This window comes from Bufo gargarizans, chromosome 6 (assembly GCF_014858855.1).
Source record: "Bufo gargarizans isolate SCDJY-AF-19 chromosome 6, ASM1485885v1, whole genome shotgun sequence".
Classification (NCBI taxonomy): Eukaryota; Metazoa; Chordata; class Amphibia; order Anura; family Bufonidae; genus Bufo; species Bufo gargarizans.
The window spans coordinates 123639666-123656867 of record NC_058085.1 but is presented as its reverse complement, the minus strand read 5'-3'; the positions used below and the strand labels follow the sequence as shown (position 1 = coordinate 123656867).

General features: G+C 43.6%; 1 protein-coding gene across 1 annotated transcript; it reads left to right on the top strand.

The window, feature by feature from the left end:
* The first annotated feature begins 8064 nt into the window (after nucleotides 1–8064).
* LOC122941721 (keratin, type I cytoskeletal 10-like) lies at nucleotides 8065–11100 on the top strand. Its single transcript, XM_044299127.1, has 8 exons — nucleotides 8065–8572; nucleotides 8713–8795; nucleotides 8885–9041; nucleotides 9213–9371; nucleotides 9464–9589; nucleotides 9994–10211; nucleotides 10505–10542; nucleotides 10815–11100. Exons 1-8 carry the CDS (start codon nucleotides 8141–8143, stop codon nucleotides 10907–10909), a joined length of 1308 nt encoding a protein of 435 aa, XP_044155062.1. The 5' UTR covers nucleotides 8065–8140; the 3' UTR covers nucleotides 10910–11100.
* The last annotated feature ends 6102 nt before the right edge of the window (nucleotides 11101–17202 follow it).

Genomic DNA, 17202 nt, shown 5'->3' with positions numbered 1-17202 from the left:
AGCACCTCAATCTGGCTCGGACTGGCCCACAGAGGTACAGGGGAATCCCCCGGTGGGCCCCTGAGCAAGGTGGGCCCCTAGTCTCCCACCCCCTGCACAAGTGGCACATAACACAGTAGACTTACTGCACTACATACATATATTCAATGTAAAGCACCTCAACCAGTCTATGTTCATATAAAAACATGTTTATTATATTTAAATGTATGCATACGGTGGGCCCCCAAAATACATTTTACTAGTGGGCCCTAGGTACCCCAGTCCGACGCTGACCTCAATAACTATGCCAGCGTGATGGTGTGGCCGGCCGCCATCCCTGTTCTGACCAGGTCCTTCCTAGGCACATCCAGCTTCCTAGTAGTTGGCATCCAAGAATATTGGTGTTAACTACTGCAGCCTGTAATGGCAGCGTGGCAGGTCATCGCAACTCACAATGTGAACAACATGCAAAACAAGAACATCCAAAACAACAGTATAGACATTTACCTGCCTGTACATAAAGCAAATCCAAATTCAACTACTGAGAACTCTTAATGCTACCTAATCTGTCCAGTTTAAATAGGAGGTCCAGTCCCAAAATCTAAATTCTTTTTATGTGCTCGTAACACCCCTCAACATCCATACATATGCCCCAAATACCAGTTTTTTATATCCGAGCTTTCCTCCCCCCCAGGAAGACATCACATTATCCTGTTTACTTTCTCCCCTTCTTGTTTTGTTGAATACATAACTTTATTGATACACAAGCCTGGCTGCACTGCACAGTGATGAGTCACAGGCTGGCCACGCCCCCCACTCTGCTCTGCCTGCAGCAGCTCCTCCATCTATAACTCCTGTCTCCATCTTTCTGCACACAGACAGGATTCTACTTCTCAGTCAGTGTCTAAATCCCATCACTGACCGTCCACGGGCTCTGCCCTCACCATCTTCAGAGTGTAATAAACAGCTCGAATCAGCAAGCACATCCAAACACATCTGTATCTAATCCTATCTGATACAGCCTGCTGAGCTGTGTATCTAAACTCATCACTAACCGTCCACGGGCTCTGCCCTCACCATCTTCAGAGTGTAATAAATAGCTCGAATCGGCAAGCACATCCAAACACATCTGTATCTAATCCTATCTGATACAGCCTGCTGAGCTGTGTATCTAAACTCATCACTAACCGTCCACGGGCTCTTCCCTCACCATCTCCAGAGTGTGATAAACAGCTGGAATCGGCAAGCACGTCCAAACACATCTGTATCCAATCCTTACATGTATGTGTACCTGACACAGAGCCTGTTGTGTGCGATACTGTCTACTGAAGTGTGTATCTAATCCCATCTTCCATTTTGTATCATAAAACCTGCTGAGCTGTGTATCTAAACCTTTATGCACACAGCCGGTTCTGTTCACAAGCCCTATCACTTATACTCAGCACCCATAACAATGACATCCACAGTGCCCCCATAACAATGACATCCACAGCGCCCCCATAACAGTGATGTTCACGTAGCCCCTATAACAGTGACGTCCACAGTGCGCCCATAACAGTGCCATCCACAGTGCGTCCATAACAGTGCCAGCCACAGTACCCCCATTCTGCCATCCATTGCCCCCCTTGTGACATCCATTGCCCCCATTGTTCCATCCAGTGCCCCCTGTTTGCCATCCATTGCCCCCTTGTGACATCCATTGCCCCAATTGTGCCATCCAGTGCCCACTGTTTGCCATCCAGTGCCCCTTTGTGCCATCCATTGCCCCAATTGTGCCATCCAGTGCCCCCATTGTGCCATCCAGTGCCCCCTGTTTGCCATCCAAAGTGCCCCCTGTTTGCCATCCAGTGCCCTCTGTTTGCCACTCAAAGTGCCCCCTGGGACATGCATAGCATAGCGATCAGCCTCTGTGGCTAATCGCTATGCTGTTACTCCTGCACAGCGCTTACATTGCGCTGTGCAGGAGTCAGTATAGGCTTCACATAGAAGCCTATACGATACAGATGGCAATCCCGCGCATGCGCACTAGCATTCAGCATAGTGTGCTTGCGTGGTGAGTGAGGACGGGCGGGCGGAGCTATCTTTTGCAGGCGGCGGCGACGTCAATCATGACGTTCAGTCTCCTGCTCAAGGCAGACGGATAATAACTGTATATGATCAGTTATGCTGCCTGGTCCATGCTAGATTTCTAATATTAAACCATAGTAAAACCCCTAGAATATGCTCAAATGATAACAACATTAAACTCTGGTCCTAGTGCAGGATACACCCTGTCTGCTGACATTGAGGTTTGAGGTCTGCTGACATTGATCTTCAGAGCTCTTCAAGGCAAAATAATGTCACAGATAAACACATCTCTGCTAAAAAATAATTAAGTCTAAGAGATTATAAATCACAGCATGCCTTTAGACTTATAATTATAATACTCATTTAGTGCCTGATAAAAGATGTGTAGAAATGTCAATGTAAATTAGCTAAAAGAGTTTTATGAGATTTAAAGGGAGTCTGTCAGCAGTTTTGACCATGCTAAACAGCTAACAGCAGTAAGTAGGGGCTGGGAAGAAACATACCTTTTGTGGAGTTTTTATTATAAAGAGTAGGATACACTTTCATTATGCCAGATTCTGCTCCTTAAAGGGTTTCTCTAGGTTTTCTTTACAATCTTCCTGTTTGCCGACCTGTGGAGGTGAGACAGTCTGCTCAGTCTGCCGCTGATGTCACTTTTTCTGCTGCGCTAACTTAATACGGCAGTTCCACTCATATCCTGAACGGGTATAGATTAAAAGCAGCTACATGGCAAGATTCAGGAACACATCAAGTTTGGACCTCTGTAGAAGAGCCCATAGTCTGAGCGCAGCATCGGCGGCGCAACAGAGGGGAAAGTGCTGAGCAAACTATCTACCCTCTACAGGATAGGACACAGCAAGATTTTCAGAAAAGCCTGGAGAACCCCTTTAAATGCCCTGGAGGCTGAGCTTCACTGTGAAGTATGCTCATTGCATCGAGCTGCTCCGCCAGACCTTCCCTGGGCTCTGAGTAACAAATGTACTGGTCTCCTAGTTGGGTGCTACTGCTGTCCCTCAGAGCACAGGGGGATGATGTGAAAGATCTCAATGCAAAGAGCAGAACCTGGCAGAATAAAAGCTCATCTTCACACTACTAATGATAATAAAAGCACCACAAAAGGTACGTTAGCACTGCTCCCCTAACTTCTGCTGTCAGCAGTTTAGCATAGCCAAAACTGCTAACAGTCTCCCTTAAAAAAAAAAAAGTTATCTTTGTTTCTCAGGAACCACACTACTCTGACTTATGGGCTGTTCATGGAGAAGCTCAGCCTACCCACCTGACCCATGGACTTAACCCATGGACTATGTTTTGGGAAAAAATAAAAGGAAGCACAATTTATCCTAAAGAAGACATCCGTCACATGTACTGTACCTTCAAGTGATTTAAAGGGGCTTTCCAGGATTCCTGTACTGATGAAGACTGCAGCCTCGGCACAGTTAACCAAGCACAGCGCCATATACTGAATAGTGGCTGTGCTTGGCATTGCAGCTCATAAATCATTACCTATTGGCTATTAATCACCTCTCTGGACATTTGTCATTGCTGTATCTTAAAACTTTGCGTTTATTGATTTATAATTAAATAAAATAAAAATAATAGCTCAGCCCCTTTAATTTAAATAGGACTGGGCTGCACATGGTCCATGCGACCAATGACCTTGACGTCACTGGCCTAGGAAGAGGCCACAAAGGTCACAGGGGTGCTTTAAACTCTTGAAGCAGTTGATCAGCGCGGTGTCAAGAGTTGAACCCCCACTGATCAGATAATGATGACCTATCCTGTCAAGAGGTCATCAATGTATGATTCCCAGAAAACCCCTTTAACCTGAACCAGGCATTTCAGTAAAGACACATTGTTGAGGTTGTGGCCCCTGAGGTCTTCAGCAATGTTGAGGAGACAGGATACTAGAAAATCAATTACAAACCTGCAAAGCTACCCTGTATCCACTATGTCACACAGAGGCAACATTGGCCCTACTTTTACAGTACAGTATATTTGATTTTACATTTCATAGAGATTCATTTGTTGACATAAAAATATGCCCCTTAATTATGTGTTCTTGCATAGCAAGACCACATACTATTATCTCACATATATATTATTATTATAGCCAAATTTGCCACCCTAACTCCTCCCACAGTTTTTACACTACATAGACAAAAATTTACCAAAACGTGCAGATTGTACCCGATCGGATTGCTATTACTTTGTGGAGCGATCCCACCCCCGGGGCCCCCGTGGCGAGCCCCGGAAGCCCCCTTTTTTCCCATAGACTTTGACAGGGTAAATTTTCAAATCGCTCCCACTCGCCAGGCTTTGACGCTAAAGTCACCAAACTTGGGTCACTTAGTCATGGAGTCAACCCGAAAATTTTGGGCACATTTCGGGGACCCCAAAAAGTGGGCGGGGCCATACAGAACCAATCAAAATCTCCCCATTGACTTTAATGAGAACTTCAAATTGCTACTCCTCCCACATTTTTAGGAGTACAAATTCCAGACTTTGCAGACTTGGTCGGCACCCACCCGAGTACCTTGCTTTTGCTTTGTTACCCGATCCCACCCTCCGGGCCCCTGGGACAGGGCCCCCAAAATCCATGTTTTTCCCATTGACTTTGACAGGGACAATTTTCAAATCGCTCCCAGTCGCACAGATTTTAAACTAAAGTCACCAAACTTGGGTCACTTAGTCATGGGGTCAACCTGAAAATTTCTGTCACATTTTGGGGGACATTAAAAAGTGGGCGGAGCTACAAACCACCAATCAGATTTTCCCTATTGACTTCAATGAGAAACTTTTAAATTGCTGTCATTCTCACAGTATTTAAGCCAGAATACCCAAACTAGGCACCGTAGGTCATTGGGTGACTGGGGTCAAAAAAAATTAAAAAGTGGGCGGGGTCTACAACGGCCAATCAAATTTCAGCCATTTGTTTAAATGGGAAAAATTCAAACTGCCGCTGCTCTTAGACTGTTAATGGCAGGGTTCCCGAAACTTGGCACAGTTGGTCACTGGAGGACTGTGCCAATGTATATCTCATTTTGGGGATGCTAAAAAGTGGGCGGAGCCACAAACAACCAATCAGATTTTCCCTATTGACTTCAATAAGAAACCTTTAAACAGCTGTCATTCTCACAGCACCCAAACTCGGCAGGGTGGGTCAGTGTGAGACAAAGGTCAAAATTTATAAAAGTGGGCGGAGTCTACACTCCACCCAGTTACTCCGCCCACTCCAGTTGTAAGCTACTGGTGGAGGCAAGAACACATCACACAATTTCCCCAGAAATTGTACCTTTTCTAGTTCTTCTTATTCTTATTATAGCCAAATTTGCCACCCTAACTCCTCCCACAGTTTTTACACTACATAGACAAAAATTTACCAAAACATGCAGATTGTACCCGATCGGATTGCTATTACTTTGTGGAGCGATCCCACCCCCGGGGCCCCCGTGGCGGGCCCCGGAAGCCCCCTTTTTTCCCATAGACTTTGACAGGGTAAATTTTCAAATCGCTCCCACTCGCACAGATTTTAAACTAAAGTCACCAAACTTGGGTCACTTAGTCATGGAGTCAACCCGAAAACTTTGGGCACATTTCGGGGACCCCAAAAAGTGGGCGGGGCCACACAGAACCAATCAAAATCTCCCCATTGACTTTAATGAGACCTTCAAATTGCTACTTCTCCCACATTTTTAGGAGTACAAATTCCAAACTTTGCAGACTTGGTCGGCACCCACCCAAGTACCTTGCTTTTGCTTTGTTACCCGATCCCACCCTCCGGGCCCCTGGGACAGGGCCCCCAAAATCCACGTTTTTCCCATTGACTTTGACAGGGACAATTTTCAAATCTCTCCCAGTCGCACAGATTTTAAACTAAAGTCACCAAACTTGGGTCACTTAGTCATGGGGTCAACCTGAAAATTTCTGTCACATTTTGGGGGACATTAAAAAGTGGGCGGAGCTACAAACCACCAATCAGATTTTCCCTATTGACTTCAATGAGAAACTTTTAAATTGCTGTCATTCTCACAGTATTTAAGCCAGAATACCCAAACTAGGCACCGTAGGTCATTGGGTGACTGGGGTCAAAATTTTTTAAAAGTGGGCGGGGTCTTCAACGGCCAATCAAATTTCAGCCATTTGTTTAAATGGGAAAAATTCAAACTGCCGCTGCTCTTAGACTGTTAATGGCAGGGTTCCGAAACTTGGCACAGTTGGTCACTGGAGGACTGTGCCAATGTATATCTCATTTTGGGGACGCTAAAAAGTGGGCGGAGCCACAAACAACCAATCAGATTTTCCCTATTGACTTCAATAAGAAACCTTTAAACAGCTGTCATTCTCACAGCACCCAAACTCGGCAGGGTGGGTCAGTGTGAGACAAAGGTCAAAATTTATAAAAGTGGGCGGAGTCTACACTCCACCCAGTTACTCCGCCCACTCCAGTTGTAAGCTACTGGTGGAGGCAAGAACACATCACACAATTTCCCCAGAAATTGTACCTTTTCTAGTTTTAATATTGAATTTGCTTTGTACTGTGATGTTGGTGACAAGCAGGCTTTGTAAGCAGACGGCAGACAAAACAGCTATAGATGACCTGTATTTTCTCCAGGAGTGGAGAGGGTTACAAAGAGTATATCACGCTCTGGAGGATCTTTCCTGCCCTTTGTTATACAGACAGCCCAATGACTTGAATGGAAACTGTGTAATGCTTAAAGGGGCTCTCTCTCTTCAGCAAATAGCATTTATCATGTAGAGAAAGTTAATACAAGGCACTTATTAATATATTGTTATTGTTCATATTCCCTCTTTTGCTAGCTAGATTAATTTTTCCATCACATTATACACTGCTTGTTTCCATGGTTACGACCACCCTGCAAGCCATCGGCGGTGGTCGTGCTTGCAAACTATAAGAAAAAGTGCCAGCCTCTCTGGTGGCCAGGACCATGGGAGCGCACATATGCCGTATCTTTTTCCTATAGTGTGCAAGCACGGCCACCGCTGATGGATTACAGGGTGGTCGTAACCATGGAAACAAGCAATGTATAATGTGATGGAAAGAAGAATCCAGCCAGCAAAGGAGGCAATATAGACAATCACAATACATTAGTAAGTGCCTTGTATTAACTTTCTCTACATGACAAATGCCGTTTGCTGAAGTGAGACAACCCCCTTAATTTTCCTTGAGGTGACAACTGCGTAAAACTTGGACACACATTGACAGGTTTCTCCACACATCACAGCTAAGTAAAGACTGTCCAAACTGCTTTAAATACCAAGCTTGGTTCATACTAAATAATATGACAAATAAGGCTTTGTTCACATCTCCAACACATATTCTGTTCTTACTGTTTTGTAGGAACTAAAAAAACGGAATATAAACCAAAAATGGATTGGTCAGATACTGGACACCGACGACTCCAGATGGACCCCCATTGCCTATCATGAAGTCCCTTGGGTTTCTATCCTGGTTTCTGCCATTTTACTGGACATAATAGTTAAGCATGCTGCGCTATTCTCACATGCTTTGTGTCAGAATGTGTGACCGAGGCTCCAAAGCAGACCCACGAAAAACTTTTTATAAAATTATCTGAGATTTGTCCCTTTCATGTGACACTTTATTATACACTGTATTATAGCTAAGACTTTCAACAGGAGCACATCCAAACAAATATTACTGATGTATTTCTCAACGAATGCTTATTATCATAGGGATTTTCCTATGATCACACATGTAGATTTTAGCTATAAAACAGGAATACAGGAGAAGGGAGGGGGAAATAGTTTCAGTACATAATAACAGATTAAAGGAAATGAAAAAATACTTATCTATGCTCCACCCTTCTATCATTTAGTTTTAACAAGGGCCCAAAGGCGTTTTACAAATTAGGCCATATAGACATTCTAGGTGTACATTTTAATTAACAGTTCATCAAGAAATTAAGAGCCAAAATTGGATTTCGGAGGCTGTACCAAAAGAAAACACCCACTTATTATTATATAAATATACAAAGGCTATGTGTACTTGGGACATAAGCTTGCAATCTTTTTCACATAGCTAAAGCAGGAGGGCTATCTTAGCAGCTATCAAAACATGTCTTATTACAAAGGCTCTGCATCTTCAAAACTGTCTGTTGGAGGTGGTGGATATGGGACAGCCGTTTGCTCCTTTCTCGGAAACTCTGGAGGATCATGTGGGGCTGGAAGCCAAAGTGGAGGCATTTCAGCTGCATATGGTGGGGCAGGTGCATATACTAGTAGCCTATTTGATGGAGCTGCGTTTGGTAGCTTAGGTCCATGTGTTGCTTTGGGAGGAGAGAACCTCCTGTCTTGGGATGAAAAGGGAACTATGCAGAATCTTAATGATCGCCTTGCTTCTTATCTGAACAAAGTGAGAGATTTAGAAGAAGCCAATGCCGACCTGGAGTGCAAAATTAAGGAATGGTATGAAAAACACAGGAATGATAATAAGCTGGATCGTGACTATTCTAGATATTATCACATGATTGAGGACCTCAAGAAGCAGGTACAGATACCTAAGTATAAATATAATTTCTACAACATGTTCAAATTAACTAATCAAATGTTTGGTGGGTTCATTGGAGTGATGATGAAATGGCTGTTTTATGCAATCCTGCAAATTCTTTATTGCTATTTTTTCCACAGATTCAATGTGCAACATTGGACAATTCAAAACTTATCCTTCAGATTGACAATGCCCGTCTGGCAGCTGATGATTTCAAGCTCAAGTAAGTTTTTTATTTTTTGACTTATAGCTAGAGAACTCTTAATTTATCTATGAAGCATGCCTAAGGTGATTTTCTGAACCATCCTCTAGGTATGAAAATGAGCTGTGTCTCCGCCAAAATGTAGAGTCTGACATTAATGGTCTACGTAGAGTGCTAGATGAACTCAACTTGGCTAAGTGTGACCTTGAGACTCAGATCGAACACTTGACTGAGGAACTTATGTGTCTGAAGAAGAATCACGAGGAGGTACCCAAAACAAGTCCTGCTATTCCATTTTTCACATTTTATATTATACACTACATACTGTCCTATTGTTTTAAATATGTAATTAAAAAAAATCATTTTGAAATGTAATGAAAAATGGAAATGGAAAAGGCCTAATTTTCTGGTTGCTGAAAAAAAATGATTTATTTTTAGGAAATGAAGAGCTTCCAGGGAGTTACAGGACAACTTACAGTGGAGATGAAAGCAGCTCCAGGCAATAACCTCACAGAAGTTCTAAACAATATGAGAGCAGAGTATGAAGAAATGGCAGAAAAGAACCGTAGAGATGCTGAAGCTCGTTTCCATGAAGCGGTAAAACAATATAAGCATACATTCCAAACAAATTTACCATTTGATATCTTTGAGATCTTGTACATGTGCTGATATGTATGCCTTTGCTTCAGTGCTTGGCCCTTGGGCAGGAGATCTCATCTGGCGTTGAGCAAATTCAGTCCAGCAAGAATGAAATCACAGAATTGAAACGTAATGTACATTCTTTGGAAATTGAATTGCAAGCAGCTCTAGCTACGGTATGGAATATAAATATACAACTTAACCATGTTGATGTTCTTACTTGTATGATACGTAGATGCAGTGTGTACCTGTAAGTCTTCACTTTAGATTTATCTTCTGCGCTATTGTGAACATATGGTTCCTAATTTGATCAGTCTTTATAAAATGTTGCATTAGGACCGGTTTACAAGGGTTGACAGAGAAGGCAGTTATTGGGAATGAAGAGTTTTTTTCTGATAATTGCCTGCTCGTTACAGGCGGTGAGAGCTCCATTTACATGCAGCAATCACGCATTCCCAACAATTTTCCTGATCATTTTGTAGACTACAAAGTGTCTACAAAGTGAGCTTTAAAAAAATGAACCACAAGCTAACAGTGAACCATTTAACTAGATAGATAACTTGATAAATTTTCTCAACAGAAAAGAAATCTAGAAAACTCATTAGCCGAAACGGAGGGCAACTACTGTGTTCACCTTGGAAAGATTCAAGACAAGATTAGCGCCTTGGAATTACATTTGTGTGAAATCAGGACCGACATGGAAAGGCAAGGCTTAGAATACAATCAACTTCTGGACATCAAAACCAGACTGGAGAATGAAATCCAGACCTATCGATGCTTGCTGGACGGTGAATCCATGTAAGAACAGATTCTTTTTACCTTTGACTAGACATACAGTCTCTTTAGAACCATCTCTTTGAGCAGAACATGCAGATGTAGACCGGGTCTTTCTGTCACAGATTTTCAATCCCTTATATCCCACGTGAAATAGCCCTTTCTTTCAGAGGACAACCCTTCCAGAGCACCCGCTTTACTGTAATGTTGGGTGGTCATGTCAAGGAGGTTTAACTGTGTGTTAATATGTAGCTAACAAAGCCTTTACACAAATCTTTGAATCTACATATTAAAGCATTATTTTATTTTTATTTTAGCAAAGCAATCAAGCCTTTTCCTGCTCCCGTTTTAAAAGGTAAGCAAAAAATACTATATAAGTGTATCATATTATACATAATACACCACATGAAGTGTTTTGCAATAATCTTGAGTACAGTTTGTAACTATTTATGCTCCAGAGCTGCATTCACAGTTCTGCTGTTACTGGAGACAGTCAACAAGCTTGCTATCACAATTTCCCAACAGCTTATCTGAGTTCCTATAACATTTTTGCCATGCTATATTTTAACACACATTAGCATCTGTGGAATTTCTTTGCTCATATACGTTTTGCATTGTTTCTTTCAGAGCCTGGCAAGCGAGTAGTTAGGATGATTACAGAGGAGATTGTAGATGGAAGAGTGGTGTCACACAAAGTAAAGGAAAGTGAAGAGAAATTGTGATCACTGCGACCAAACCAACAACACATGCTAAAGCCACTACTTTCTTTTCGTGTTCTGATGTCTCTATAAGGGCCACATTTTAATCCTATGCTTTTTCTTTCTGCGGCACATCTTTTATATAGAGGTGTATTTGTCCTATCTATGGCACGGCTAAATGTAACGTCTGCTCAATAAAGCTATCTTTTGATGCACAGTGTGTGGAATAATATCATTTATATTGTGTGGGAAAAAGCTCACAGTATAGCAACACACATATATACAAGTCCACAAGGACTACCGTATGTGTTCTGTTATATGGTGCTCAGTGCAGTACTGACTACCGTATGTGTTCTGTTATACGGTGCTCAGTGCAGTACCGACTACCGTTTGTGTTCTGTTATACGGTGCTCAGTGCAGTACCAACTACCGTATGTGTTCTGTTATATGGTGCTCAGTGCAGTACCGACTACCGTATGTGTTCTGTTATACGGTGCTCAGTGCAGTACCAACTACCGTATGTGTTCTGTTATACGGTGCTCAGTGCAGTACCGACTACCGTTTGTGTTCTGTTATACGGTGCTCAGTGCAGTACCAACTACCGTATGTGTTCTGTTATATGGTGCTCAGTGCAGTACCGACTACCGTATGTGTTCTGTTATATGGTGCTCAGTGCAGTACCGACTACCGTATGTGTTCTGTTATATGGTGCTCAGTGCAGTACCGACTACCGTATGTGTTCTGTTATATGGTGCTCAGTACAGCACCGACTACCGTATGTGTTCTGTTATATGGTGCTCAGTGCAGTACCGACTACTGTATGTGTTCTGTTATATAGTGCTCAGTGCAGTACCGTCTACCATATGTGTTCTGTTATATGGTGCTCAGTGCAGAACCGACTACCGTATGTGTTCTGTTATATGGTGCTCAGTGCAGTACCGACTACCGTATGTGTTCTGTTATATAGTGCTCAGTGCAGTACTGTCTACCATATGTGTTCTGTTATATGGTGCTCAGTGCAGCACCATTGTAGAGAGATATTCTACCCTAGATACACTCAGAGGTGCAGTAGGGCACCATACTCTTCTATGGGTACCCTATTACAGATCTATAAAACCTTGAGGTGGTTTCACAGTACAAAGCTGCAGGGACTCTATGTATGATGCTATAACTGTTCCATGGGGTCCACTTACAAGTTTTAATCTGGAGTCTTAAGGTTTCTTTTACCCCCTTGCATGTACATAGTCTCTGCTACAGGCATGTAGAGGTTCAGCATAGCATTCTACACTTCTAGCTCTGAGGTCACAAGGAACCATAATATGTGCAAAATGACGACTAAAAGGGTGCAACAACAGTTCTTCTATAAAGACATAAATAGTCAACTAGCTCTCACTATTTCACAATGTGGAACAACTTGCATCATTGTAATTACATCTGATAATGATTCATTCATTCCCATTAGGTGCAACTTTGCTTGACAAAACCAATGATTAGTAAATCCACACCTAAGGGGTTAAATTTCCTAGACCTTCTCGGAGGTGAAACACTTTTCCAATTTGAAGCTGAATCTCCATGTACAGCAATCTCCATTTATAACACATCATTTTCGGTCTTGGCTTACTTTCACACAGTAGAATTTGGCCACATCATTATCATAACACCCAGACCATAATACCCCCCCCCCCCCCACACACACACACACACACATGGTTCTACTGTATTTAACAGAGCTTAGATCACCGTGGAACCCTATAGTGATCTAAGTTTGGTTCACAAGAACTATGAGGGGAATGTGACCATGCGAAACCTTGTGGCCATGGCTACTTCGCACTGCTACAGACAGAAGGGGTAGGGGATACAGAAGTAGTAGTTGCACCTGGACCCTAGTGCATGAAAGGTTCTTCAGCGACAAAGGAAGACACCAGTGCTATGCATAGCACATGGTAGGTGGCGGCTCTGTAACAGATTTTAGAGGTACAGGTTATACCTCTGGTTAGAGACAGACCTAGAATGAATGATAAAAGCAATCGGCAGGATGTTCTGCTGTTCCTGAAGCAGTCTTTTAGAAATTATGGATCTTTTCTTCCATTTCTGACTGGCAGACATATGAGGGCAATGAGGCTTTGATAAGTGAGTGAGGTTTATCACATCTGGTCTCCTACAGCAGACAGCATAGCAAGGGTGGACTCCTGTTGCAGCCAGTTGTCTTACAAAAGACCCACAAGGATAGCACCATCTGAAGGTGGAATAGGAAAACATACTGCCCCACTGTCACATTCCAGTAATCAGGCAGACAGACCAATCATTTCCACAGAACAATGCTGCTGTTAAAACACCATCATACAGTCCAGAGATTTAGCCATTGAAGAGGTTGTCTTGCTTCAGTAGATAGTATTTATAATGTAGACACAGTTAATTGTCCATATTGCCTACTTTGCTGGCTTAATTCATTTTTCCATCATATAATACAGTGCCCATATCCAGAGGTTACGGCCACCACTGCAGCACAGATACGAGGTCGTCAGAGGAGGAGCTGCTGCGCATGCGTGCCTATGGGTCCCAGCCACCAGACAGGCCGCCGCTTTTACCTGTAGTTTGCAAGCACGACCAGGGCCGTCTAACAAGGGGCAAAAGGGGCCGCTGCCCCGGGTGTCAGGCTGTCAGCTACACAGGGGGTGCTGCCATGCCATGCTTTCCGGCAATCCAGGCAGCGTACTGTGAGAGCTGTGATTCTCTAGGACCTTACATGACATCATCACCATAACCTAGTAATATTACTGGTCACATGGCTATGAGGTCATCAATGTCCTTTCTAACAGAAGTGTTTCTGTAGAAGTTTGCCTTAACCGTGGAGCTTTTTTTGTTGTTAAGATTACATCAGAAAAAGGTGACAGGGGCTGTTATGCTAATATACTGTAAACTACTGTATAGTGGGGTGTTGTATACTGTGGGGGGCTGTATACTGTATATTGTGGGTGCTGTATATTGTGGAGTGCTATACTGCTGTACTGTATAGTGTGGGGGGCTGTATACTGTATACTGTGGGTGCTGTATATTGTGGAGTGCTATACTGCTGTACTGTATACTGTGGGGTGCTTTATCATGTATAGTTTGGGGTGCTGTATACAGTGAGGTGCTATACTGCTCTACTGTATACTGTGAGGTGTTGTATACTATGGGGTGCTGTATACTGTGGGCTGCTATACTGCTCTACTACATACTGTGGGGTACTGTATAGTGTGGGGTGCTATACTGTATAGTGTGGGGTGCTATACTGCATACTGTGTGGTGCTGTATACTATAGAGTGCTATACTGCATACTGTGTGGTGCTGTATACTATACATTGCTATACTGCATACTGTGGGTTGCTGTATACTATAGGGTGCTATACTGCATACTGTGGGGTGCTGGGGTGCACTGTAACACTAGGGTGAGCCAAGCCCCGGTCTCCTTCCTGCAGAGCGGTGCCCACTTCCAGCCTGAGCCCAGCTGTCCACAGCACTGATCCTGAGCCGCTGGAGTCTTCAGGACTGGAAGTATTTACAGTCATTCACTGTTCTCTACCAGGTGTGTGGATTTTTTGTGTGCGTTGTGAAGGGCGTGATTGCCTGCTAAGGTGTGGGAAGGCGGGATCCAGGGGGCCCAAGTAAATTTTTGCCCAGGGTCCAATCAATATTAAAGACGGCCCTGAGCACGACCACCACTTAACTTTCTCTACATGATAAATGTAATTTGCTGAAGTGAGACGACCCCTTTAACCTCACTCTTGTTCTAGACCACCAGAATAGTCATTTAGGGCAGTGTTTCTCAACTCCAGTCCTCAGGGCCCACCGATTTGAGAGTCTTACTGAATGAATACCTGTGGTAAGTCCTGATGCATTGACAATAACGATATCACCTGATCCATACTAAGGAAATCCTGAAAACATGACATGCTGGGAGCCTGTGAGGACAGGAGTGGAGGAACACTGATCCAGATTATTTTATAGAAACTGAATATTTAGGACTCTTTATGAGAGCATTATAGTGGCAGTTTTAACCACCTCCCGTCCGCACGTTGAGTTTAAACGTCCGGGAGGTGGTTCTCCATCTCTGAATGGAAGTTCTGGAACGTCCATTCAGAGATGGCAGCTGCACGCTAATCGTGCAGCTGCAGATCAGGTTGCCCACTGTCAGTGACAACGGGGCAACCCTTAGAGAAGACAGGGACAGTTCCCAGGTGTCCCTGCCTTCTAGATCGCTGTATACACATATATTTTACTGAGGAGGGAGGGGCTTCAAAAATTGTTGTCCTGACTCCTTACAGTATGTCTCCGTGTGGCCCCCATACAGTATAATGTCTCCTTGTGGCCCCCATACAGTCTCCTTGTGGCTGCCCCAATACAGTATAACGTCTCCTTGTGGCTGCCCCCACACAGTATGACGTCTCCTTGCGGCTGCCCCCATACAGTATAACGTCTCCTTGCGGCTGCCCCCATACAGTATAACGTCTCCTTGTGGCTGCCTCCATACAGTATAACGCCTCCTTGTGGCTGCCCCATACAGTGTAAGGTCTCCTTGTGGCTGGCCCCCATACAGTATATCGTCTCCTTGTGGCTGGCCCCCATACAGTATAACGTCTCCTTGTGGCTGCCCCATACAGTGTAACGTCTCCTTGTGGCTGTCCCATACAGTGTAACGTCTCCTTGTGGCTGTCCCATACAGTGTAACGTCTCCTTGTGGCTGCCCCATACAGTGTAACATCTCCTTGTGGCTGGCCCCCATACAGTATAAGGTCTCCTTGTGGCTGCCCCCATACAGTATAACGTCTCCTTGTGGCTGCCCCCATACAGTATAACGTCTCCTTGTGGCTGCCCCCATACAGTATAACGTCTCCTTGTGGCTACCCCATACAGTGTAACGTCTCCTTGTGGCTGCCCCCCATACAGTATAACGTCTCCTTGTGGCTGGCCCCAGTGTAATGTCTCCTTGTGGCTGGCCCCAGTGTAATGTCTCCTAACTCTCCTTGGAACCGCAAGTGTTTTTTTTTATTCATGTTGCCCATGACTTTGCCCACAGACATCTGAACTCCGAATCGGAGCAAAGGAGCAAGCTAGCCACGGGAAAAGCCTCTCCAGAGTCCAGACACCCTCCTCACACAGAGTTTGCCTGCCAGGAGTTTCCAAAGGTAGAGGAACCGACCCCAGTAAATAATAATAAAGCTTAGGAGAAATTCTGTAAAAAGAGAATATAAAATAAGGTGGAGGGGGCAGGAAATGGGCCTATAACAGTGTTTCCCAACTAGTGTGCCTCCAGCAGTTGCAAAACTACACCTCCCAGCATGCAAAGGCTGTCCAGGCATTCTGGGAGATGTAGTATTGCAACTGCTGGAGGCACATTGGTTGTGAAACATGGTTATATGCCCATGTATTCATTTATTAACCCTTGTACAAAGGAAAAGTAAACATTGCTATCAGCAACTGCGCCGCTTAAAAAAAAAAAAAAACTTCCACTTATATTACATAAATAGTTGATATTTGGCTAGTCAGTGGTCACAAAATACATGTGTGTGTGTATTTTATTGTTAAAATTCGTATCGGTAATTGGTATCGGTGAGTACTTAAATAAAAGTATTGGTACTCGTACTCAGTCTTAAAAAAATGGTATCAGGACATCCCTATACAGTACAGACCCAAAGTTTGCACACACCTTCTCATTCAAAGAGTTTTCTTTATTTTCATGACTATGAAAATTGTAGATTCACACTGAAGGCATCAAAACAATGAATTAACACATGTGGAATTATATACTTATCAAAAAAGTATGAAACAACTGAAAATATGTCATATTCTAGGTTCTTCAAAGTAGCCACCTTTTGCTTTGATTACTGCTTTGCACACTCTTGGCATTCTCTTGATGAGCTTCAAGAGGTAGTCACCTGAAATGGTTTTCACTTCACAGGTGTGCCCTGTCAGATTTAATAAGTGGGATTTCTTGTCTTATAAATGGGGTTGGGACCATCAGTTGTGTTGTGGAGGAGTCAGGTCCTACTGAATAGACTGTTAGAATTTGTATTATGGCAAGAAAAAAGCAGCTAAGTAAAGAAAAACGAGTGGCCATCATTACTTTACGAAATGAAGGTCGGTCAGTCCGAAAAATTGGGAAAACATTGAAAGTGTCCCCAAGTGCAGTCACAAAAACCATCAAGCGCTACAAAGAAACTGGCTCACATGCGGACCGCCCCAGGAAAGGAAGACCAAGAGTCACCTCTGCTGCGGAGGATAAGTTTATTCAAATCACCAGCCTCAGAAATCGCAGGTTAACAGCAGCTCAGATT

Bases quoted from the DNA above. Each gene is read 5' to 3' on its own strand.
- LOC122941721 (XM_044299127.1), top strand. From the start codon at position 8,141: ATGTCTTATTACAAAGGCTCTGCATCTTCAAAACTGTCTGTTGGAGGT. The intron at 9,042-9,212 runs GTACCCAAAACA...ATTTATTTTTAG, and splicing joins TGAAGAAGAATCACGAGGAG to GAAATGAAGAGCTTCCAGGG. The intron at 9,590-9,993 runs GTATGGAATATA...TTTTCTCAACAG, and splicing joins TGCAAGCAGCTCTAGCTACG to AAAAGAAATCTAGAAAACTC.